At 38.0% G+C, this 24959-nt stretch overlaps 2 protein-coding genes across 5 annotated transcripts; both read left to right on the forward strand.

Annotated features, from left to right (window-relative positions):
* Nucleotides 1-1329: 1329 nt before the first annotated feature.
* On the forward strand, nucleotides 1330-6593 carry star (steroidogenic acute regulatory protein). The gene is made up of 8 exons (XM_030143708.1): nucleotides 1330-1515; nucleotides 3499-4041; nucleotides 4219-4326; nucleotides 4405-4535; nucleotides 4664-4822; nucleotides 4949-5133; nucleotides 6080-6173; nucleotides 6301-6593. The coding sequence occupies exons 2-8, from the start codon at nucleotides 3978-3980 to the stop codon at nucleotides 6418-6420; spliced, it is 861 nt and encodes a 286-aa protein (XP_029999568.1). The 5' UTR covers nucleotides 1330-1515; nucleotides 3499-3977; the 3' UTR covers nucleotides 6421-6593.
* A 3081-nt stretch (nucleotides 6594-9674) lies between these two features.
* Nucleotides 9675-23928, forward strand: elmod3 (ELMO/CED-12 domain containing 3). Of its 4 annotated transcripts, none has more exons than XM_030142968.1 (14): nucleotides 9675-9755; nucleotides 11219-11971; nucleotides 13097-13198; nucleotides 13286-13360; nucleotides 13440-13509; nucleotides 15702-15764; nucleotides 15879-15967; nucleotides 16796-16919; nucleotides 17008-17130; nucleotides 17907-18037; nucleotides 18408-18484; nucleotides 18589-18716; nucleotides 19915-20178; nucleotides 20209-23928. In XM_030142968.1, exons 2-13 carry the CDS (start codon nucleotides 11870-11872, stop codon nucleotides 20163-20165), a joined length of 1335 nt encoding a protein of 444 aa, XP_029998828.1. In that variant the 5' UTR covers nucleotides 9675-9755; nucleotides 11219-11869; the 3' UTR covers nucleotides 20166-20178; nucleotides 20209-23928. The 4 variants fall into 4 exon arrangements, with proteins under 4 accessions (XP_029998828.1, XP_029998829.1, XP_029998827.1 ...); XM_030142969.1 differs by having other exon boundaries at nucleotides 20215-23928; XM_030142967.1 differs by having other exon boundaries at nucleotides 19915-23928.
* The last annotated feature ends 1031 nt before the right edge of the window (nucleotides 23929-24959 follow it).

Genomic DNA, 24959 nt, shown 5'->3' on the forward strand with positions numbered 1-24959 from the left:
CATTTTACTTTTCCTCAGCAGCAGCAGCATATCTATAAGTTTGATATAGTTTAACCTTTACTGGGGTAAATTCATGTCATAGATGATTACCCAAATGTACTATTATAAAATCAAACAGGAACCATTTGTTGTTATGGGTCATACAGTAAGATTGTCTTATGATCAATTACAAGTGTGCTGCAATTAAATAAAAACTGACTGTGTATAATATTATGGCTATGTAAATGATTGTCTAATACGGGTATATTTTCTGTCCTTTACGAAAAATCCATAAAATTTGTATCCAAAAAAAAAGCTCAAGAAAACACCTACTATCTACAATGTCAGAAATCTGTTTTTGTAAGACTTTGTTCATATCAGTAGAGACCTATATATAATTGCTTGTATGTTATTAGATTAAGAGCATTGTGTTTATAACTGCAATTTATATGCAGATCAGGTTACATTTTAAGGGTAATTTATGTAGAAAACTATGAAATTTTAAGGGATTCATATATTTTTTCATTCATTCATTCATTCATTCATCTTCTGAACCCACTTTATCGTCATTAGGGTTGTGGGGGTTGCTGGAGCCTGTCCCAGCAACCTATGGGTGAAGCCGGGGTACACCCTGGACGAGTCATATACTTTTTCTTGCAACTGTGTATTCATGTATGCATATTCATGAAACCTCTAACCAGCAGTTACAGGTGAAGCCACTGGTATGCACAATAATACAACAAATGGTCAGACAAACCACACAAACATGTAAATATTTTCTTCAATTTCAGTCTTATTTGAGGCTAATTTCACTGGGCATCATGTAAAAACACTGGTGATGGTTAAACAAAATAATAAACTGAGACATTTCTGTGTAAGGAGAGTTACTTATACTGTGACAGAGGACATTTTCATGGACTATGGGGAAAATTTAAACTGTTTTAGGTATGTAATGACTAATGACAGACATGGAAGAAGTCTGACACACATTAACTAAATCTGCTACGACTATAATTCACATAGTATTTTGTGAGGAACTAATTGTGTGTATGTTTTATTTTATATAAGTTTGTGCACTTTAAAAAGTCATCAGGCTGTTTTTCAAAGTCTTCTCTTCAACATGTTCCTTTTTATCCTTTGAGTAATGAACGCTGTCCCGGGACTGAGGCTCATTAAAACATAATGCTGCTCTTGTGAAGTACAGAGCCATCTGAAACAGGCATATGACCCACTTCAGCTCCTGATTCATTGTCTCAGAAAAGAGAGCTTTATGGTGCTAGAGACTTGGGTGTTCTGTTCACTTTGGCTGAGTAATGGGTCAGATAGGCCTAGGCCTTTGCGTTCTCATTATAAATGAGAGAACTCACCCTGCAGAAGGCCAGAGGGAATGATGGATAATTTTGCCATCCAGCCCAAGGGACACAAGGTTGCAGGTTAAGGCGACTTCAGTCCCCCTTTGGGATTTTTTCATCTGTTCCTGTTTTTTCTGCGCTCATTCCTGTCCACTAATCAGATGTCCTGCTGCTCCCCTGACAGGTTTCCATTTCTGTGGTCATGTGCACTGTTGACTCTCTGTGAATACTTGACACATAGCTCGCTGAAGCAATGTTGCTCTTAGATAGTTTGGATTTTGTTTGGACGGCGTAAGCAAGGTTGTCAAAACATGTGAGCTGCTTGACTAAACATGTTATTAGGAGATCTTGGTGTGTCATTTGACGATTAAGCAAGCCTTTGGAAAAAACTTCCAGAGTGTGATTCAGTCTCACTAACAGAAGCAGAACCGTAAGATGATGTTAGGACATTAGTAATATGAAATGTGATGTGTTTGACAAGTCTGACCACAATGGAAACAATTACAGAGCTGCTTTTTACTAATACTACACTCTCACTGGATTCTGTCGAAGTCTTATTTATAAAGAGTAGATTGGCAGAACATAATGTACGATTATTAAAAGGAAGTTACTTTAGATTTCCATTTCACATTGTTTTAAACTAATGTCCTAACCACTAGAAAATCGGCAGTACTTTGAGAAAATCTATTCATATTCATTACAGCATTTTCCCTGTGTTTGTGGGAGATTTAGATGCATGGATGTAGGTTTCATTTCAGACCATTATTATTATTATTATTATTATTATTATTATTATTTTTTTTTTTTAATCATTTCTGACTGGAAAAGTTTGAAACAGCTGAGACAGAAAATAAATCCACTGAGGACCAACCAGCTGCAGAGGGTCTTGCAGGGTGGCATGGGATAATCAGATCAACAAAAGCTCCACAAAAGTCTTTTTGAACTATTTATTGTTATGTGACGCCCTGTATCAACACACTACTCAGAGTTCAAACAAAACAAATATCTGCAGTTCTTAAAAAGTCAAAGTTTTAATAGCAAAATGAAAATACTCCACTATTATTATGATTCTGTTCAGAAGAAAAACACAAAAATTGTCCCAAAACATGTTGGTGAGCACCACTGAGAAACGTGTCGACAAAATGGTGGTTTGCTTATTTAAGTTGAGTCTTAAGAGCCCAGGTAAGGGTCCTCATTTAGATCGACCCCAGGGACCAACTACAGGCACTGGGTCTGGAAAAGGTCATGATGTTGTCTACTCTAATTTTACATTAATCTGATTTACAGGGGTACTGTACCCTGTAATGGTAGGAAAAACGTTCCATGATTAACTTTTAATGTTTCTAAATGTGGTTTAATGAAGCAGAGGCTGCATGTGACAGAAATTAAACTTAATTAATTGTTCACTGACCCACAAAACATCCATGAAAAAAGAACATCTTACCCCTACCTGCCTGTTCAGAAACCATATACATGGTAATACAACTGATGTAATGTTACAACTTACTAGTGATATTTTCTGTATTATCTTCATTCACTTCTGACCACATTAAAATCCACATTCATTGTCACATTCATAACTATGGGTTTGGGGTCAGATAAACTTCCTCTTAATCGGCATCTGGTGTCCTACAGGTCGCACTTAAGCTTTAAAGTATATTCTCTTTCTGCAAAGGGAATAGTGTCTTAAAATAACTGAAATATCCATCTGCAGCATTTTAAGTCATTTTACATTTCTAGCTTTTGTTTTGTGAAATCTTTATCTCCAAACATACGATACAGAATATGATGCACTATAATATATTCACAATTCCTCTCTGAGATGAAGTCTTTCTCTAAGATCATACTTAAATCCAGTGCCTTGATACATTTTCCACTGTTTTGTCTGGAATATATGATAAAAAGGGCTTTACAGAACAGAGATTATTGTCGCCACCAATCAGTGATGCAGACATAATACATATTTTTTCTGGTGTTTTCTGGAAACACGTTAAAAGCATCATTTAGGAATATTCACGGTGTACTAATGTAATAAAACTTCATATTATGTGTCCAGAAACATTAGGGGTCATTTCTACATTTATGCTCCTCACTCATATGTAATATAAAAGGTTGCAAAAAAAAAAAAAAAAAAACTTACTTGGTATTTTTTAACCTCAAATTCCAGTTTGTGTTTAGGCTGTAATGGACCGTGAAGAGGTGGATGAGTCACTGTGGATCTCTCCCACTGACCTCTCATCGCTGAAGAGAGGCTGTTCTCTTCTGTGTCACACACTGCTGTGGAAATGCTTGTGTATGTGTGCTTGAGTAATGCAGTGGGCCCGAGCACTGGACGTTATCTGACACGCTGTTTGTTAGAGTCGGAGACATGCTCATCGTGTCGACAAAGCAGCCTTGGCGAGGTGAACAGTGAGGTGATGTGTGTGTTTATCTACGCGGTGATAGCACACACGGCCTTGTGGGCTGTACTCTTATATATACAGACATGCTCAAACGTCTGCAGACACAAATCCAACGCCTCTCTACAGCACTGTCAGAGCTCTTGTTCACTTCTCTCAAGAAGATTTATAACTGCCAGATTTGGAATCTGTGATCAATTTGATTTTATAGTTCTCTTAAAGCTGCCACAGAATCTCAAATAAGAAAATGCTGCCTGCAACCTTTAAGCTGTGTGCTGGCATCTCCTACCGGCATATGAGGAACATGACAGGTGAGTGATTTACAGTCTCATGTTCAGCTCTATCTCCTTGGCCTATTTAACAGCTCAGCTTTTAGTCCTAACTGAAGCCCTGGATGACATGATCTATCACTGAATAAAACTAATGCAGAATAAAATGAATTGTATTTAGCTATGTTTAATGTCTGATGTCTTGATTTTACCTCTAAGGTTTGAGAAAGAACGCTTTAGTGGCCATTCACCATGAGCTGAACCGACTGGCTGGTCCAGGCCCCAGTAACTGGATCAGCCAAGTCAGACGACGAAGTTCCCTTCTCAGTGAGTTTTACAAATTAACCTCCATCAGCAAAATACCACATTGATATCATCTTTAATTCCTGACTGATTTGTGTCAAGGTTCTCGGATTGAAGAAGAAGAGGGCCCCAGCGAGGAGGAGCTGTCTTATGTGAGGCAAGGTGAGGATGCACTGCAGAAGGCCATCAGCATCCTCAGCGACCAGGACGGATGGACCGTTGAAACTGTAGCTGTGAGTATAGAGACACAGAGCAACAACACATTCATTCAGGTGTTATGTGGGATTATCAAAAATGTATTGTGTCAAATTTGAGAGAAAATGCATAAATACTTCTAGTGCTTGCCTCCACTCTTTCTCAGGCAAATGGAGACAAAGTCCTGAGTAAGGTGCTGCCTGATATTGGAAAAGTATTCAAGTTAGAAGTGATGTTGGAGCAGCATCCCGACAGTCTTTATAATGAGCTGGTGGGAAATATGGAGCAAATGGGGGAATGGAACCCAAATGTCAAAGAGGTCAAGGTGAGACAGGCAGTGCCAGGTGTCACATGAATGAAACAATGATTTTATTGGAATATGTTTTTATTTTTAAGTTAAATACTGTAGCATTCATGTATGTTGTAAAAAATAAAAAATAAAAATCCCCAGATCCTTCAAAAGATTGGCCAGGACACTATGGTTACCCATGAGGTTTCTGCAGAGACACCTGGTAATGTGGTGGGACCGAGAGACTTTGTTAGTGTTCGCTGTGCCAAACGCAGAGGATCCACCTGCTTTCTGGCTGGAATGTCCACTCAGCACCCCAAGATGCCCGAACAGCGAGGGGTGATCAGGTGAGTCGGGATTAGACTTGATATAAAACATGCATATAGTCATGTGAGTAGTTATAATGTATAGATTAAGAATGGACGAGTTGTGAGATTCTGGGATGATTCCAATACGGATGTTAAAGATTTGAAAGAATTTGGACAATTGGTACTAGTGCTAATAACGTTTTGTTTGTTTTTTATGCATACCAACTTTTGTATGAGGAGAACGAAGTCTAAATGTCTATCATACACATTTTTAACCCATAAAGACCCAAACAGCCACCGGCAACAAAAACCATCTTCTGATCTAAAATGTTTAATAATTGTTGATCCACTAATCCTATCAATACATGTACATAATTGGTATAAAAAATGCAGTTTATCATCTTTTCATGGTCATCAGATATGACCAATTTGGACATTCAGAGGTTCTGTAGTTACAGTAGAAACACCGTCATCTTCTACAACATTGATTCACCAGTAAAACCCATGGAGTTTGACGAATGACAGAAGTTGTAGATGCTTGTTTTTATGTTCAGTCATTGATATCTTTGCTGAAAAAGTCACTTTTCCTTCAGTTTTTTCTGTTGTAAAATAATAACCTTTGAATTTACTCTAGGTTTTCATGAACATCTACATGATTGGTAAATTAAATATAGAGAAAAATACCTAATTGACACTGAAAAATGCTAAATACAGAGGATAATATTGTAATAAATGGTGATAAATCACTTAAGAAAGATTAAATAGAGAGAAAAATTAATATGGGAATAGACACAAAAGTAGCCCTGGGTCTTCATGGGTTAAACAACCTTTAACAGAATGCAACAGATTTTTGTGCTTAGGACAACGAAAGCCAGCAACACCAGTACTGACAATTACCTGTGTTTGTATTATGTGTATAGGTGCATCACCACAAAGAATGAATGTGCTAAATACAGTTCATTTTGATGTTATTACTTTTCCCCAGGGCGGAGAATGGGCCTACCTGTATAGTTTTGAAACCCAGTGCTGATGATTCAAACAAGACCAAGTTCACTTGGTTACTAAGTATAGATCTAAAGGTATGTTCTGCACAGTAAATGCACACATTTAAAATCCATTCAATTCAAGACAGAAAGTGTACTGCAAAATGTACCATCTGAGCACCACGGTGCCTAATCTAACAGTATCTCTCCTTGTGTAATACAGGGCTGGATCCCAAAGACGATCATAAATAAAGTGCTCTCTCAGACGCAGGTGGACTTTGCCAACCACCTCAGGCAAAGGATGGCTGGTAATGTTTCTATGGAGATGGCTCACGCCTGCTGACACAAGATGCCTCTCGAGCTTTGGCACAGTGCATTCAACAGAGGTAGAAGAGCAACCCCTGTTCAGTCTAAAATAAAGTTGAGCCAGAACAAGCAGCAAAACGACATGTAATAAAAAAGCACATCGTTTCCTTGTATTGAAACCTCTAATGCTGTTCCTCCCTCTGCTGTAAAACTGCACTTTTACTTCAGTGTTTTATTTATTGATATTGCACAGTTACATTGCATTACAGTGACTGCCAAGTGAATAAATGATTCAACAATGTCATTTATGGTTTTATGCTTTTATTATGCTGTCAGAAAGGCAGTGTGGAGAATGTTCACACTGACCCTGATGCATGAGGTAAAGATTAACATAATCCACACATGCCATATATTTAGTCAAAGATACACTGAGTAGGAAATTTCAACTCCAGAGAAAAATGTCTTCCTGTTCCTTGATGGGCTTTCAGTCTGACAGTTTGCCAGAGTGAGCAGGTGTTTGGCAGTTCACTTGTGTGAGGAGTCCAGCAGTGAACAAAACGGTGTGAGCCAGCAGCACATTCCCTCAGATCAAGTATGGGTGGATTTCATACCAAACAGGAAATCTGTCCTCTATTATTGCCAGTTGCATAACATTTTTCCTGTTTGGCATGAATATTATTGGTCCAAAATGTTTTGTAACGGCACACTTTCTTGGATGCAGCATTGGCTGAAGGAGCCAGGATTATCTAAGTCGAACACTTGAGATCTCACTTTTTGTCGCACATGATTAAGATAGCTGAGAGATATTGCGCAGAATTATTTCAGGATTATATAAATACAGTTGAGGCCCAAGGGAAGTTCTTTAGCTGAATAGGAAGTGCACTGACTGCAGCCTGTGAAATAAGGTAGCTGTTCTTCACATGTAAAACTCTTTCAGGCCCAATACAAATGTCCCGTGTAGTTGAATCTGACTCCAGTGTTCTCAAAAAACACAAACTCCAGCAAAACAGTTCAAAGCAGTTGGGATTTTTTATAATGTAAAACAAACACTTTTTCCTTGACTCAAAGTCCGTAGGGTAATAACTGACATCTGCTTGAAATCTCTGAAATCTGAAGGCAAGCAGATGTGACGGACTCATAGCCACTTGCAGATCTTATTCTGGCATAGGAAATGGAAAATTATCCTCTGAAGATAAGTTGTGTAATAAAACCAGGAAGACAAAACAAACTATCTGGCGGTCATATCATATCCCTGGCACCGAGGGCAGCTTTAATTTAATCTTTTTTTTTTTTTCCAACCAATATCCATCTGTGTGTTCTTGACTGAAATTCAACTCCATACTTGGGCTTTTTTCTGTGTCAAGGAGACATGTAGGCAAATTCTTGTGCTCTGTACAGAATATCATCACTAGAATGGAAGAATAAAAGGAATTTTTTATATACACTAGTCAATATTTGCTAGGGATCAGGACTATAACTTTGCTATATTCGGGGGTGTAATTCTGGAAACTTGACAGTTTATTTTCCCAGTGGAGTACAGCCTGCGGATGCGGCTGGTGGCCACACACACTATTGACATCACATCGTATGTGTTTCAGAACATTCTGAGTGGTTTCAGTGAAAACAAAATTGGAAGAGTAATTGTTGTGAACTCTAATTTCTGGGGTTGTATCACCCTTTTGCCTGAAAGTGCAATAAAAATGTATGTTTTTTTACCTTTTGGTCCATTTTTCTTTACATGACTAGCCAAAGTACACACATAATATATGAAGTCACCCAAAATATTATACAACATCAATTATTGTGCAAATATAAAACTGATCCCTAGCAAATGTTGACTAGTATATATATTTCTATTAACCCTCAGAGACCTAAACAGCTGCCAGTGACCAAAAACATCTGGTGATCCAAAATGTTTAAGGATTTTTAATGACTAATTATATCAGCACATTTTATAATTCAGGTAAAATGCAGTTTCTTGGATTTCACTGGTGTCAGATGTATTTTTAATTATTTTGGACATTCAGAGTCTTTGTATTGAACATGGAATTGCCATTATCTTCATCAATAAAACCCATGTTGTTTGACAAATGGCAAATGGTTGTGGCCACTTGTTTTATGTTCAGTTAATGATAGATTTTAGTGAAAAAGTCACTTTTTTCCATTTTCTGTTATGTGCATAACAACCTTTATTGACTCATAATAATAACAACAACAATGAATTAAATTTATAATGCCCTTTGAATTTTTCAAATCTAAAAGTGCAACAAAAAAATAAAAACAGGAATCCACAAGAAACCACAAGAATTAGCTCTATTATTGAGTTACTCTGAAAAATGTGAAATGCACAGGATAATAGTTTAATAACAGGTGACAATGGACTAGATTTAACAAAGAAAAACAAAATAATTTGGACGTCACAACAAAAACAGTAATAGGTCTTTATGGGTTAAAATGGTGCAAACCTTGAGTCTCCCAAAATATGAGGCAATGTGCATGTGTGTGTGACCAATTTAATTATTTTTTTTATTATCTTATTTAAAGGTCCAGTGACCATATATTGATTTTCTGGAATCAGTGAGACAGCAGATAAGCATATAACAGAAAAGCAACAAAGCTACTTTCTTTTTACTTTTTGCATTCCTTAGTTTGCAAGTTCCATGTCTGATTAAGGATGAGTAACCAGTACAGTTTCCATGATAACCAACCAAGTACAATAAGAAATTGCAATATGACTTTTTCACCAATTTGTGCCAGTTTTGTTAGATAGATAGATAGATAGATAGATAGATAGATAGATAGATAGATAGATAGATAGATAGATAGATAGATAGATAGATAGATAGATTGATTGATTGATTGATTGATTGATTGGCTGACTTATTGATTGATTGATTGATTGATTGACTTATTGATTGATTGATTGATTGATTGATTGATTGATTGATTGATTGATTGATTGATTGATTGATTGGCTGACTGATTGATTGATCACATAAAATCTGCAATCACAACACAATCACAATAATACAGTAGGGACTATACTGTAAATTAATTAAATGAATAAGAACACATCTGTGCAGTCTATTGACTCATGGGACAGAATACGGGTTTTATTATAGAAATCTGTGGGGTAAAATGTTAAGAATGGGTTTAAATCTGCAGAAAATAAAGTCAGCAGAGAATACTGCCCTGGAAAAGTGAAGCGAAGCTGAACTGAGAGAGAGAAAGAGACAGTGAGAGCAATGACGTAATGGATGAACAGAGAGTCCGGCAGGAAACGACAATCCCCAGGATGCACTTGAAATTACCGTGGACACAGGACGGGGGAAGGGAAACTGAGATTGGAGGGAGAAACAATCAGAAACTAAGGTACTTTTGGAAAGATCTTTTAAATTTAACCCATTCGAATAGAGCAGAGCACGTAGTATTTTGCAGCGTTTTTAATTTACCCTAAACACAAAGGAAGCTTTATCCGTAATCTGCTGTCGGATTTGATAACATACTCCATCCCCGTTACAGTTCAATAGCGCTACAGCTAGCCCGTTAGTTAGCCTGACAGCTGGCTTTTCGAGCGTTAGCTAGGTCTTAACCACTTAACTGCGCTTCATATTCGTGTCACAAACCATCTTACTGTTTAGCAAGATTTGTGGCCGGCTAGTATGCAGTAAATGTAAATGTTGCATCCTCAGTTTGAGATAAAGCTGTAGCTGCGTCTTTGTGTGGTGCTAGCTGACATACTGCTAGCATGTTGGTTGAGATAACGTTGGCTAACTGACGGTATCTGTCAAAGCGGCAATGTTACAGTCTGCAACTGTCATCTGGTAAAATGCACCACTGCTCTGCCTTATTCTGCACTATTACACTTTGCAGCTTGTTTAGCAGAGCTTTTGGCACTCTTATCAGTAATTTAATGGGGCATTTTATCCCAGTAGAAGTGCATATACATGTGGATAAGGACGACATTAGATTAGAGACATCCTATGTGTTTGAGCTGCAGTAGTAGAGGAATTACTTGGGCAAAAGTAGTAGTAACCATTTAATAAAAATGCTTATTTACTTTGTAGGAGATGTCCTGCATTAAAAACTTTCCAGGACAAAAGCATTGGTGTCAAAATATACTTGAAATACCAAAAGTATAGGTGCAGAATAGCCTTTTTCAGAAAAAAATGTATCCTACTACATTATTATTATTATTATTGAGTACTGGAAAGTACCATGGTTTAATTTTTGTGTATGCCAATAGATAATCTATAATAAGTCATAGTTATTGGTTAAGTGCTTTATTTTTTTTTTGAGAATATGAATCTGCTAAGTGACGTGTAGTAGGTAAAAAGTACAATATTTGCATCTGATATGATGGAATAGAAGTGTAAAGTAGCACAAAATGGGGGTGGGGGGACGGGGGGATGGACACAAGGAAAGCACAAGTATGCAAAATCTGTACTTAGGTGCAGTGCATGGGTAAAGGGACATAGCTACTTTTAGACCACTGCTTATGTAGAAGTATTGAGAGGCTTTGGAGAAAAGGTGCTTAAAGATACTAAGACAAAACTACTTTTTGCAGAAAAGTGTATCAGTGTGTAATATACAGTTTTACATTATTTAGGATTTTTAGTTCAGTTTTAAGAATGTGTTAACCGTTGGTAAGTTTGTTAATTAAAAAATAAATCAGATGCTGAATAACTGTGAGTAATATTTATCAGTATTTTAAAAATTACTACATTGCACTGAATTAAGTAAAACTATAGTGGAGAATAAGTATGGCATGGCATGATATGATATTGAATATTCCCACTTTGTCTTTAATAACTTTAGTCATTGTCTTGTTCTAGTTTTTAGATACTGTGAACATATGACAGTTGTTCTCCAGGACTGGCTGCACATCAGTGACCCAAATCTCACTGGACACTTGCATTTCCTACTTTGAACGAGGGCTGATATTTCACGTGAGGCTGAGGACATAACATTGCAACTGTACTAGTAGCACTAGGTGCACTTTGGATTTGTGCTGAGTGCCAAAGTAATGAAGTGTCTCGATCGGGGAGAGCCCAGCCCTGAAAAGCAATGTCATTATCCAGCTTCTGTGCACTTCTGATGGGGCTGAGGAGTGAACCAACTGGCCAAGCAGATCTCTGGAGGCGAGGAAGGAGGGAGGTTTCCAGGAAAGTCATGTATTGATGGAGAACCATTTCCTCCAGTCACTTCTTGTGGACTGATACCTGCACATTCCTCTCAGCCCAGACAGTCAAGGTTAGACTCGGAGAAGTTAACAAACCCAGGCTGCCAGCAGAATCCACACAGTCTTTACTGTCCCACAACATGGATGTCTATACTCAGTGACAGCTTTTGTGCAATCAAACAGGTGACTGTGGACACTGGGCTGTCATTGTATGTAAGGAAACACATGAGAAGAGCATAGATACAAATGTGCACTACAGAAACCATGGTGGTCCTTTCATCAGCTCCTCAGCCCATCTCAGTCCATGATTTCAGAAGCCTTTAGAGGCCCGCATCAGGAACACGCTTGGGAGCCAACACACTCGTATGCAATGGAAGAAGACGCTGATGTCACATCCCACACAGAGGTAAAGTTGTTTCACATTTTGATTTAAGGTGTTTAGCTAGTTAACCTCATTTAAGTGTTTGGGTTTACAGCAGATTAAGACAATTAAATCCAAAAGCAACATGTGTAGTGTTGGGCAACAAAATAAAACAAGTACTATTTTTACAACCATTGCCACGTTATTGTCACTGTTGGGGGGGGGGGGGGGGGGGGGTTCTGCACTGCCCTGTTGTTTAATGTTGCCAGTTAAGTGCTCATTTTTCTAAGCAGTTCTGTCGTGTGTTTAACTCAAGGCTTAAGGTCAACAGTTCTCCCTCTGCTTTAGCAGTAATCTCTGGACTGGTTTGCTTGGTTTGTTGCCATGGTGGCAGCTGACAAAGCATTTCCTTTATCCCCAGTTTTGTTTTCTAGTCGTAACATTACCTCTTGCTCCCTGGACTCTATCCTTGAGTGTGGCTTCTTAACAGTAGATTATGTACACCCCCTGCCTCACTGAATGCAACATGGCCGGGACAGTTCTCTTCTAAGGAGGAAACCTTAATTTAGTTAAGAAGGAGCCATATTAAAAAAAGGTGTACATATAAAGAGTGCCGGTATTGAGGTTGCACCGGGGGCTGATGTGATGGGGAGGGTGTAAGAGGTTTTGATCCGATGTGTGCGGAACAAAGTCTTGTAAGTTATTCAGGCTGTCACCTCAGGAATACAGCTTTTATTCTGTTTTGTGGTAAAGTAGTCAGTAGCAGTCAAAGGAATATGCTGAGTCTATATAAACTATAACATAAAGAATAAATACATTTGATATAAACTGATTTCTTCTTTGGTATTTTTGCCGTATAAGGGTAAGTAATGATTGACTGTTCATGACAGTTCATGTCCTACAGCGTCCATTGATCATGTGACCAGACCAATTTGATACCGTGGCTAGTTAAGGTGCAACATTTCTCATGTCTGAACTGGAACAGGCCAAGTGAACCATAACTGCACAAATGCTATTACACTTTTATTATATTGTTGTATACTTGATGTTATTTATGTGTTGGTATTACATTTCAGGGAAGCTCATACTACAAAATATTAGCGCCTAATGGTGCATGTAGTAATAAGAACGAACTGTGTTTGAGGATCTGCTCTGTTTCCCTCCTACTAGGGTCTGAATTGTTTATCTCGTGAATGCAAACCATTAGAAGATATCACCAATGGACACTCCAACCATAAGCCTGTGAGTGCTCCCAAAACCATCTCTTCTACAGTATGAGACATTTTTCTTTCTTGTTTTTGTTTTTTTGTCTTCTACTACTAGCCTTTTTCTAATACTTGCATGTTCCATTTTGCTCAGGTTATGAATGGATTGATAGTTGGTCATAATGTCAAAGACCACACCAATGGCAGCGCACCACTCAGATCTCTGCCAGTAAGAAAATTTCATTTTAGTATTAATCAATACAGTCTTCTTTGCATACAAAATAACTCTGTGTTTGTTTGCTGTCCAGATATCAGCACTGAAGCAGAATGGGCTTCTGCAGACCTTGGCAGCCGGAGGGGAACAGCCGAAACCTGCAGGTAACAGACTGTCACACAATTTCCCTGTGTCATATCTTCTTCTCACTGGGATTTATAAGTGTATCTTGGATACCAGGGTGCATTTACACATGAAGCTCCCTCGGGGGTGAAGGTTGCCTGCTTAGAGAAAGCATAGTGCCTCAGGAGTATCATGATGATGCAGGTATATCGACAAGATAGATTCATGACTGTGAGTGGAGTTAGTGAGTTTTAATCAAAACACTATAGCTGTGTTCACAACCCCAAGTGCCCAGTTTGGATTAATTGCTCAGGCCTTATAGTTTTTTTTTTTTTTTTTTAAGCTGTTCCCATTATTTTACGTATTTTTAAAAATTAGGTTTGTTGCTTGAGTAAAGTTATAATGACCACACAAATGCATTTGCAGTTTCTGTATTAAGACACAATCTGGATATATGGGAAGTATGTACAGTAGTAAAAACCAGCTTTTATTACTCATAGAGCTAATATTTAATGTGACCTTCCTTTGGACTTGTCATGTCTTTAACCCTTTAGTTCAGATAATATGAGATTTATTGCATTCATTTTCTCCACTTGTCAGATGTTTCTGTTGGGCCACTTCTTGTCATGAGGATAGGGGTCACACTAAATAGCAACGTTAACTTTTAGAACCTATTTACTTCAGTTTTTCTGTGTCTTTTAAGGCTGTGGACGTATTCCCTATATTCCCTTATAACCCCTTCAGCCTTCCCACAGTGGCTGCTAAAAAGCGCACAAATTGGCCTCGTTAAAGCCAGTGATTTGGGAAAATAACTCTGGTCTGCTCTCAAACATAACAGGTGACAGTAATACGCCTTAGTACTGGATGCCACACGTTATAAAATGGTACCAATGGAAACAGGGGGTCTGCTCTGAGCTACTGTTGAAACATGGCATTGCAACAAGGCCCCCTTCTTTCTCTGTAGAACATAAAAGGCTCAGTCTATGGGGATGACACAAGAATTTTTATTTTTGATTAAATTCCCCCAAGTCTTAGACACTGGATCTTTGTGACCCAGTCCCATTGTGAACTGGTCACACTAACAAACTGTCCTTAATGCACAAAAAAAAACCCTAACACAAAGCACATTGTTTGATTGAAATAGAGCCCCTCAAATCAGTGTTCCCACAAGGTTCCTGCAGTCATATTTACAGTTTTAAAGGGTTATTTGCAGTTCAAGCCAGGAAATTAGTGAGTACATGGTAATGAGGATAAAGAGGAAAAGAGCTGTTTTTTAAGTGTTGATGTAGAGTGATGTCAAAGTAGCATGAATTCTGATGTGGATGTTCAGACTAAGATTAGGTCAGAAAAAAAATCATATCTCTATCTGATTTAGGATTGTGGCCCAAATCTGAATCGAAAATATATGCTATTAATGTTATTTATGTATTTGATTGTTTGTTTGTTTGTTTATTTTGAATTGGCATTAAAACCAAACAACAAAAGGATTATATAAAAGAAAGTCCAACATTTGAAAAGGAGCAGGATGAAGTTTAATTTATCATCTCCCGCCCTCTTACCCCATCCGTCAGCCTACCCTAAATTCCTGTCAGATCCCATAAGTAACTTAAAAATCCTACACATATCAGACTAAATTGTGACTTTGCACAAAACACAAAATTGCTGTCCATATCAAGGATAGACTGTCCATTTTGCAGCAGCATTTCACATTCAAGTAAACGTTGTCCTTTTCGTAGCAGTAATGGTGCACATATCAAAAACAAAAATAAACTCTGTCCTTTTCATAACAATAATACACATATCAAAAACAAAAGTAAACTATCTGTTCCATAACAATAATGCACGAAAAAATAAACTGCCCATTTCTTAGCAGTAATATACTCATTAAAAATAATCTGTGTCCAATTTATAACAATACTGATATAAAAAACTAAAATATACTATGTCCATTCCATGACAATAATACCCATATAAAAAAACAGACCAAAATAAACTTTATTCATTTCATAACATTTCATGCTGTCTTTGAAAATGGATCTGAATCACACATACAGGAAAAAACTTCACATTTGGGCTACTGTTGCCTAAATGTCTAAATGTAGCCTATGGCTCCTTAGCTAAGTGGATGCTCAACACCCTGTGAGAGCTTCAGGCAATACTTATGTCTGAGTTAGAAATGCAGCTGAGTCAATTACTTTGTTTTGTTATCTTGCCTTTGTGCTTCTCTCTACAGATGAAAATGAAGAGTTGGAAAAGGCCAGACAGGAGTGGGAAGCCCTGGAGAGTGTTCAACCAGGTCAGATGCATCTCTCAGCTCCACCTGTCTGATGATTACTGTGCATCTGAATAAATTTTCTAAAATTTTTCAGGCTGAAAAATGACATCTTTTTTTTTAAATAATATCCTTCAGCACTCACTGAAGATTCCAACCCGACCCCACTCATCTCTTTTAACGAAGCCCTGCAGTACTTCCAGACCACAGACCTCGGGGACCTGCTGGTAAGGAACTCTGCATAACAGACATTTTTAAATAAATGCTGGTGTTTAAATAATGCAGAGATTTTAACTAATGACAGAAAACACAGTCTGCTGTATAAAATAAAGGCTGTAGAAGAAAGAGGAAGTGCACTGTAATGACCCACATACTAAAATGAGGGTAATGTCTATGTCCTCAGTCTGTGAGTTTCTCTTCTTCATAGTAAGTTGTAATCAGTTCTACTTTACTGTTATTTGCATTGTTGTGTTGTTTAAATACAGAAGTACCAATGAAGCAAAAACCTTCATGTTAGAAAGGGAACTGATCTAATCATTTTATTGTGAAGCTGAGAAAGTCAAGTTTACGTTAACAGCATGCAGCAACAGCAAAAAGTAGAGGACAGACAAGGTGAGGCTTCACACTAACTAAAGGTAAACTGTACATCATAAAGCCTTTTAATTATAGCTTGTTGCATAGCCTTTCTTACTTGAAAACTCATACAGTATAGTATTTTTTTATTGCAAGAAAAAGGTGATAATTATAGGTGACAAATACCAAATGTTAATTACAAATCTAGTTAGATGACTAGGAGGGTAGAGAGGGAACATTTAAAAAAAAAAAAGGGAAAATAACAGCAGAATTTACAGTACATTACTGATAAGAGACTTCTCAGTTATCTTTTTAATACATACCACACATTACAAACTGTACCCACAGCGAATGAAATAATAAACTGCAAATATAACTTATTCATGCCTTGGCTAAGCAAAAAAACCCAAAAAACTTTCAATACATTGTTGATACAGTTTAGTAATTCTTTCAAAGCAGTATTTGTATTTTCATCGCTGTAGAAGAACATCCAGCCAACCATACGTAGGACAGGTCTGGCCGCTATCACACACTTCCTCTTTGGACCCCCACGACTGCACAGGGAACTCCTGGAGGAACGGGACCTGGTCTTTGCCATCGCACAGTGTGAGTGTCTGTTTGTGTAATCATCCCACCAGCTGGTAAGCCCATGTGTGTTTCCAATAAACCTTGTGTGTGTTTGTGTGTTGTGTAGGCTCAGTGGACAACAACCAAACAGTTCACATGCGCGTCCTTCAGACCATTTATAAGAGGCTCATTGGCAGCAGGCTGGACTGTCCTCGGTATGGGGAGCACTGGGAGAGCATTGGCTTTCAGGGTAGGACACCTTTACACTTCTCTTTTTTGTTATAAATACAGATGTTTGACCAGTGAAGCAGAAGAATTTTTTGATTATCTTTTTTTAATTTCATATCATACATAGGAAATGTATGGTAAACCTTAAAGCACTTCTCACCAGTGATGAGGTGTTGTACCTGCTGCTCTAAAGAAATGAATAAAAAATAAAAACTGCACTGAAATTTTGGTGAACAATAATGTCGTAATCTCTGGAAAAAAAAAAATGTAATGGAGATAAACTTTTTATATATATATATATATATATGTAGAGAGAGATACAATCATATACTCAATTATACACACAACAAATAGAACACACTTACTCATATTTGCTTTTTTCTACTTTTACAATGAAATGAAAATTTAAAAAAATCTATAAAAAGATGACTCAAAAACACTTTTCAGCTCTAGTTGGAAGCAAAATAAATACACTGAAGCACAGTGTTTTGTAGTCTGTGTCAGATTTCACATATACACCAAGTCCATATGACAGCAGTACCTCTTTATTTCAGGTATTTTATTTACCCTCCTCTCTGTCATCTTCAGAAAGATGTTGCAATAACGGTTGTGATTTGCAACATTAAATTAAGCATTAGAGCACAGTATTAAATAATAGATTAGATGTTTTTGTCTTGTTATATGGTACATGTATATTGTGATTTTGCACAGCACTGTTCACAGTCCATTCACACCAGATAGAAATACACTGACCTCATGTGTTGATGAATTCTCTGGTTTTATTTTTGGACCCTGCAGGTACAGACCCAGCCACTGACCTACGTGGCACTGGTTTCTTGGGTCTGATGCATAGTCTGTACTTTGTGATGGACCCAGAAACTCTACCATTGGCCAGAGACATCTACAAGCTCTCACAACACCCTACACAGGTATCAAAAAGTCATATTAACATACTAGTCTGTAAGCACTGGCTATTTGTTAACACACTTTAGAGTCAGCAAATGTGCCTATGGTGCATTTTTTTTTTTTTTTACAGATGAATTCATGTTTCTGGTTTTTAAAGACTCTTTGTCAACTTGGTTAGTCCCTTAGCAAGACACTAAAACTCCTGCCAGTCCAGACCTCCTGCTGTTAAACTGATCCTGACCTCTGACCTCCCCACAGAGAGAACTAGACCAAAAAAACAGAATTTTCCCTTTGGGTTCATTAAAGTCTGAGTGTGATTCAGGATTTGCTCTCGCAGCCTTTGTAAATATTCCATGTGGACCAAAGTTTCCTTGTTTATTTTCTCTGGTATAGAACTTTCCATTCAGTGTGATGTCAATCAACATGACCCGCATTGCTCTGCAAGTGCTCAGAGAGGAAGCCTTGTCCAAGTGAGTCCTCACAGGTTTTTTTTTTTTAATGTTGTTTTTTGTAAATACAAATCGCACTGTATCTTTTCCTGCTATACACTCCAATCGGTCTTTAATGTTGCCAGGGAGTGCAACCGTCGCCAGCAGGTGGTTGGGGTATTGAATGAGTTCTACGTTGCCACGTATCTGCATTTGTACCAGCTATGGAAGACCCAGCAGAAGACCATTGCTGACTCTGGATTTGTACTCAAAGGTAAATACAGTGGATTATTAAATAGATAACTAGTATTCTTGAAAACTAACTTAATGATTGTCTTAGTTTTAGCAACATTTTTAAAGGCCCTTGGTATAAATTTTGCAACTCAATGAGCAGATTTAAAGTCCCTTAAAGAGAGTAAAAAAATAAAGTAAAGAAAACTCATTTAGTCAACCAGTCCGCTGCTACACAGATACACACTAGCTGTGGAATGGATTGTCTGATTATTCTTGTGTCGCAAAACCTCCACTCTGTCTTCACACTATGTTAGTGCAGTGCCAGTTCCAGAGATTTGTCGGACACAATTCAATATCTTTCCAGATACTGGGGGGGGGGGAACTGTCGAAGTTGTCTTAAGTAGTCTTTAAATATATCATAGTCATCTTAGGCAGCACTAAGTACAGGACACAGTGACAGCGCCTTTACAGAACAGTATCATGGGGTGTGTTCTTGTTGGAAATGTGCATGTGGAGAAGCAAGTTGTGTGAACATGACAAAACTAATGAAACACGACCTTGTCAACTCTCTTTGAAAATTGTCACCTAATGGTGTATGCACATTGTGATCTAGATTACCTCAATGTCAGTCAGTGAAATAATTTATAATTTTAAAGTGCAGAGGTTCCAATATATTGTCGGTTTCCTGATAAAACCTGCTATGTGACTTTTGGCAAATTTTACAGGAGAAACAAAAAACTGTTTATGTAATGGGAAACTGTGAAATATGACAAAAAATATCTGTTCCTTTAATGTTGGTACTTATGATGGCTTGTAAACAACTTTCACAGGAGACTGAAATTTGAAGCTATAATAGGGGAGATAGCAGGTTTTTATTCCCAACCAAAAGTGTCACTTAGCAGGTTTTATCAGGAAGCCGATGATATATAAATAATTATGCAGTGGTATTATGCATATATCAATGGACGCGTCATCTAGCAAATTTTCAACTCTCCATTGAACATAATTGGGCAACACTGCTTTGAAACTATGCTTTTCCATTTGCAGATAGATCTGTCATCCTTATGTTTTATCTAATTGCGAATGCATTAGCCTGGCTCTCTTACCCAGTTCACAAATGTGTTTAATCAGGCTAATCCTTAAACAGGAGTCACAGTTGTAAACATTGAAAAAACATGGTAATGCAGATTGTCATCACTGTGGGAGTCCCAAAGTTGCTATGCTTTCTACCCCTTCAGAAGTGGAGCTGTTTGCCAAAAAGAACCCCAAGCAGATGCTGCGCCGACTAGAGGTCTTCCTGAAAGAGAGGCGGGCAGGTGGCATCCCCCGTGGGACATCACCAGACCCTCAGGCCCAACAGCCCTCGCCCACCCTGGGGGAACGAGCGGCCAGAACCGGCACGGGACATGGAAGCAAGGGAAAGGAGATGCACTTCACAGGAGTGTGTGATCTACCGCCAGACATGGAGGGAGAGGCCAGGCTCATCTAAGCTAGTGTCTAAATGTGTGTGTGTGTGTGTGTGTGTGTGTGTGTGTGTGTGTGTGTGTGTGTGTGTGAGAGAGAGAGAGTATGAGTATGTGGGCAGTGCTGTTGTCTGTTAGTGTATGTGTGAGTTGCTTCCTCTTATGCACCTAGAAGAAGAACTCCACCAGACCCTGATCTAGGACCTGCTATCTGAACCTTTTCAAACACTTCCACTCCTTACGTTGATGCTGGGGTGCTGCACTTTGATCAGATTAAGATTGGGGTCTTTCAGAGTTATGTTTGTGTCTTTCAGTTTTGTTGTTTTCGTAAACAGAAAATTAGAACAGTCAAATATTAAAAGCTGTTGCAGGTCAGAAACACAAGATGTCACAAAACAAAAAAGTGAATGCTTGCACTTTTCTGTGGATTTAGTAGCCAAATCAATAGCTGCCAAATTCTTGTGGTTAAAGTCTACCTGCCTAGAAGTCCAAAACGTACACGTGTCCCTAGTATCTGTCAGCCAGGGTTTGTTAGCATTACAAGAGGAGAGAAGAGCATGGCGTGGCTTTTTTTGAAAGGCTTGTTGTTTGCTCTCGCTCCAAGCCAAGGAGAACAACGCATGCCAGTAGCCCATCATGCAAACGGGGAGAAGCATTGTCAGGCATATTGTAAAACTGTCTGTAAACTTTATGACGATAAGAGTAAAATGTAACCGTTTCAAGCCGTGCTATAGAGCAACACCAGCAGGTTTTCTCTCAGCATGAGTGGGAAGTGGCAGATAGAAAACCTGGAGTTTGCAGAATCTCTGAGGAGCAGAAATATTCACTCTGATCTAAGTAGACACTGTTCTAAAATATCTAGTCAGTAGGCTTTGAATGCAGCTTGCTTTTAAGTCTGTTCACTTTGCATTCTCAATTAGAGCATGAATGAACGAAGTATGTCATGTGAAAGATGTACATGATGGACCCTTAGTTCAGTTGAGTTGGACGTATCGCCAGCTGTTGGTGCATACGTGGTGTGTGCTGTCTATTGCCAGGGTCTGATAAACTAGGTCCACAGCTCCCACTTATTGTGGGAAAATATATTTTAAATAACTTTTAAAAATAAATATTTTAGTCCTTTCTGAAGGGATAACTGTCATAACCCTTGTTATGCATAAAGCACTTCAGAACTTTGTTATTCAACTGATGGCTGAGTGACCATGAGAAGGACTGTTGAGTTGTACAGAAGAACATCTGGAAATCTTCTGATGTGTGAATTTTTCTTGGTGTATGGTGGTTTTAGCCACGGAGATACTTCATAACAGAATCTGTGTGCTTGACTTGGTCCCAGCTAACATCGAAGGTCTGGTATGAGCTTTCTCTACATTCCGTTATAAAGCATGTGATTGTAATTTTTTTTGACTAGTTAAAAACTTTATTCCAGTGTGTGCAGACTTGCGTATGTTTGTGTGCGTATGTTGAACTGAATGAGCTGATATTGATGAAGGGTGCCTCTCCTAGGAGATGTATGGTACAGTATGCAATCCCAGCTCTTACTCAATGATAATCAAAACGATAGTGCTGTGTGACGATAGAAATCGTTCCTAACTTCAGGGTTTGTGTGCTTGTGCAAGCGAGTGTGTTTGTATGATTATGTGTGTGTGTTTGTTTGACAGGAACTGACTACAGATGGGGTGCTTTCCTCTGCACACAAAAAGCCAGCTTTACTAAGTACTTGATCCATCAAGCTGCAAAGACGGTACTTAAGTCATGTAACAATGGTACATAACATTTCTGAGGACAAGATTTATCAAAACAAACACATCCTTTTAGTTTGCGTTTTCTTTTAGAACCCAGATGTTGGTTCTGGAGACACCTGGTTTCAGCAGCTCTGTGGCCTCGAATGGTTGAACTCCTCAGCAAAGCTGGTTCCTGTTTTGTGCTAATGTGAAACCGTCTCCCATCGTTGTAGTCTCAATCTGTAGCATGTTCAGGTAGCACTAGTACTGTAGCATCTTATAGCCTCCTCCTCTTCGTAAAGCTTGTTGATGTCATGTCTCAGTTACAGTCTGTAGTGTCAATGAGTGCGCAAACTGTTACTACTATAGCACATTCATTTCATACTTGCATTAAGCCTCCTTCAGTAGACTCATGTTTAGGTGGCGCAGATGTTGAACATTTGTTTTGGAGAAATGTGAGATAAATTAGCTCAACCTTGTCTTCTGAGAAGGTGACAGGAAAAACGGTGCCTACATCCAGTGGAGCCATGTAGGTTAGAGTGCTGGTTGGTCCTCACTTCCTTTTTCCTTTTTATTTGAGCCACCGTGCCACAGTAGACTTCCTCCATTCACCATAAACACACTCGATGTGACCCCAAACACACAGGCCTAAGAAATGCATACCTGGAAATATACAAGCATGTAAATTTTCAATGTCAACATTTGATAATTGTTCCGATAATCTCCATTCTCCACCGTACAATTTCACAAATGAGCTGATGTAGGTTTGCCAATTGTTTGCAAGTGTTTTGACTGATCAGGAAAATTTGCACTGTTGTAGATATTTGATAGTATGTGTGATGTATGCAAGAGGAAACAGGCCATCTTCAATAGCCATAATGTTCATTATCACCCACCTCATGAAATTTTGGTCGGGTGAAGTCAGATCCCCTTTCCTTCACTCTTTAAGAAAACAAAAAAAAAAAAAAAAAAAAGATTAAAAAAAATCACCACAGATATGGTCTCACATTTAGTTTTATTAAATTTTAAACTGAGGAGCAGTACAGTGTATGTAAATCAGGAAGTCTGTATATAGAGAAATAATGATTGTAACTGTATGATTGTCTGTAGGGCATTATACTGAAACACATCGCTTACCTCAAGACTTGAGACAAATCTCTCCTTTCTCTCCTGACATTTGTTTGAGACGACCTCTGGCCTCTGGGTCAGACTCTATCTTTTTATTTTTCCTTGCACCTTGGCCTTCTCTCATATCAATTGGACATGTTATATAATGTATATTAAACACCTGAAGCACTACGTAATAGCAAACTAACACAAAAGCTGGTCAATGTTATGTGTATACTATTTAAAGACACATTTATAGACACTATATAGGCCCACATGCTCTTATGCACATCTGCAGGTAAAACGTCCTTTTTAAAAACGATCTATAATTGGCTCATGTTTACTATGTTGAACTAAGCTGGGTTTTTTTGTGGCTTCAGTGATAGTACAGTATACTTTTGCTGTGTCTTAAGTGTTTGATGTCAGGAAAACACTCAGAAACGATCCGATCTCCACAGCTACAGTCACAAACAAACTGTTCAATATATGATTGTAAAGATATAGGCTTGATTAGCTGTCATAATACTGTGTATGCTTTGACCTTGGTATATATTCAGTATCCAAACAAGGCCTGATTTATCCTCTCATATTACCAAAAGTTATATTTTCAGCAGTTGTACTAGATCATATTCTTATGCGTTGTTCATTGTTTGAATCTCCTCAGTTGTGAAACCAGAACCAAGGGGAAAAACGGGTTCTTGCAGGATGTCAGATGCTCTGAGAGGTGTGGTCTGCTTCCTACAGCAGCTCGGCAAAATACAATCACTTCTCAATATCCTGCGCTTTATATGAAGATGTTTTACTGTTGCCGTCGTCGTCATGTCCCTCAGAGCATTTTATGACTGTACCTTGATTGTAGAAGCCCTATTTTATACTGAGAGTTATTTCAGAATACAGTATGTGCTGTTGTACATTAAATGTATTGTATGGAGAAAGCTAAATAAATGCAGTTTAAAATAAAGTGTCTCTGTAAAATCACTGAATCCTTTGTATATGAATGTGTGTGTTTGTGTGTGTATGATTTCATTTGTAAATAACTACTGGCTCTTATGATCATTATCAATCATTAATTTGAGTGGGGGCTATAGGTTTAAAAAAAAAAAAGTTCATTACAAAAAAATTATAATATATAACATTTGAAAGGAAATTAGCACAAATCCTTGAGTCTCGAATGGGAACATTACTCTTCAATCTGCTTTACAGTAAATTTATGTATTTGCGGAGATGATTGAAAAAAACAAAACAAACATCGGTATGCTTTTTTGAGGATTGAAGAACATAAATATGTAGATGCAAAGTTGAATCGGTGCTCACAGAACACAAAATTGGTGTTTGTTTTCTGTTCTAGTACATATTAAATGTTTACACACTATATGTAGACTTGTATAACCTTGTTCTACATTCTTTATTGCATTTAGTACAATAATGTTATTTATAGACCACTTTTATGCATCTATGCCAAAAGTTCCTCACAGAGTTAGCAAAATCAAACAAAAGTCATAAAATCATTAGGGTAAACATTAAAAGATGGTGTAGATAACCCAGGAGAAAACAGATAAAAGGCAGTTCTTGGAAACTTAAACTCTAGTATTACGAGGAAATGCTGATAAAAATATGTTTCAAGAATATCTTTGAAAGAACATGTCTCAGCTGATCTGACATAAATAGAGCCTTAGGGTCCTCATTGGTCTTAAAAGTCATCAGAAAAATCCTAAAACATAGAGGGAACCAGTGCAAAGAGGCTGGGAAAACAAGATGTGAAGATCATGTCTCTTAGATCTCGTTGAAATCCTGGCAGATGAATTCTACAGTTTGGATTGATTGTACTTCAGTGTTTTCTATTAACAGGAAAGAATACAAAACCGGTGGGTGTTACTCAGTGTAAATGTTAAGAATTCACTGCCATGTAGCTTAACCCATAAAGACCCAAACATCCACTGGTGACCAAAATCATTCACTACTACAAAATGTCAAATACTTGTTCATCCACTA

This window comes from Sphaeramia orbicularis, chromosome 9 (assembly GCF_902148855.1).
Source record: "Sphaeramia orbicularis chromosome 9, fSphaOr1.1, whole genome shotgun sequence".
Classification (NCBI taxonomy): domain Eukaryota; kingdom Metazoa; phylum Chordata; class Actinopteri; order Kurtiformes; family Apogonidae; genus Sphaeramia; species Sphaeramia orbicularis.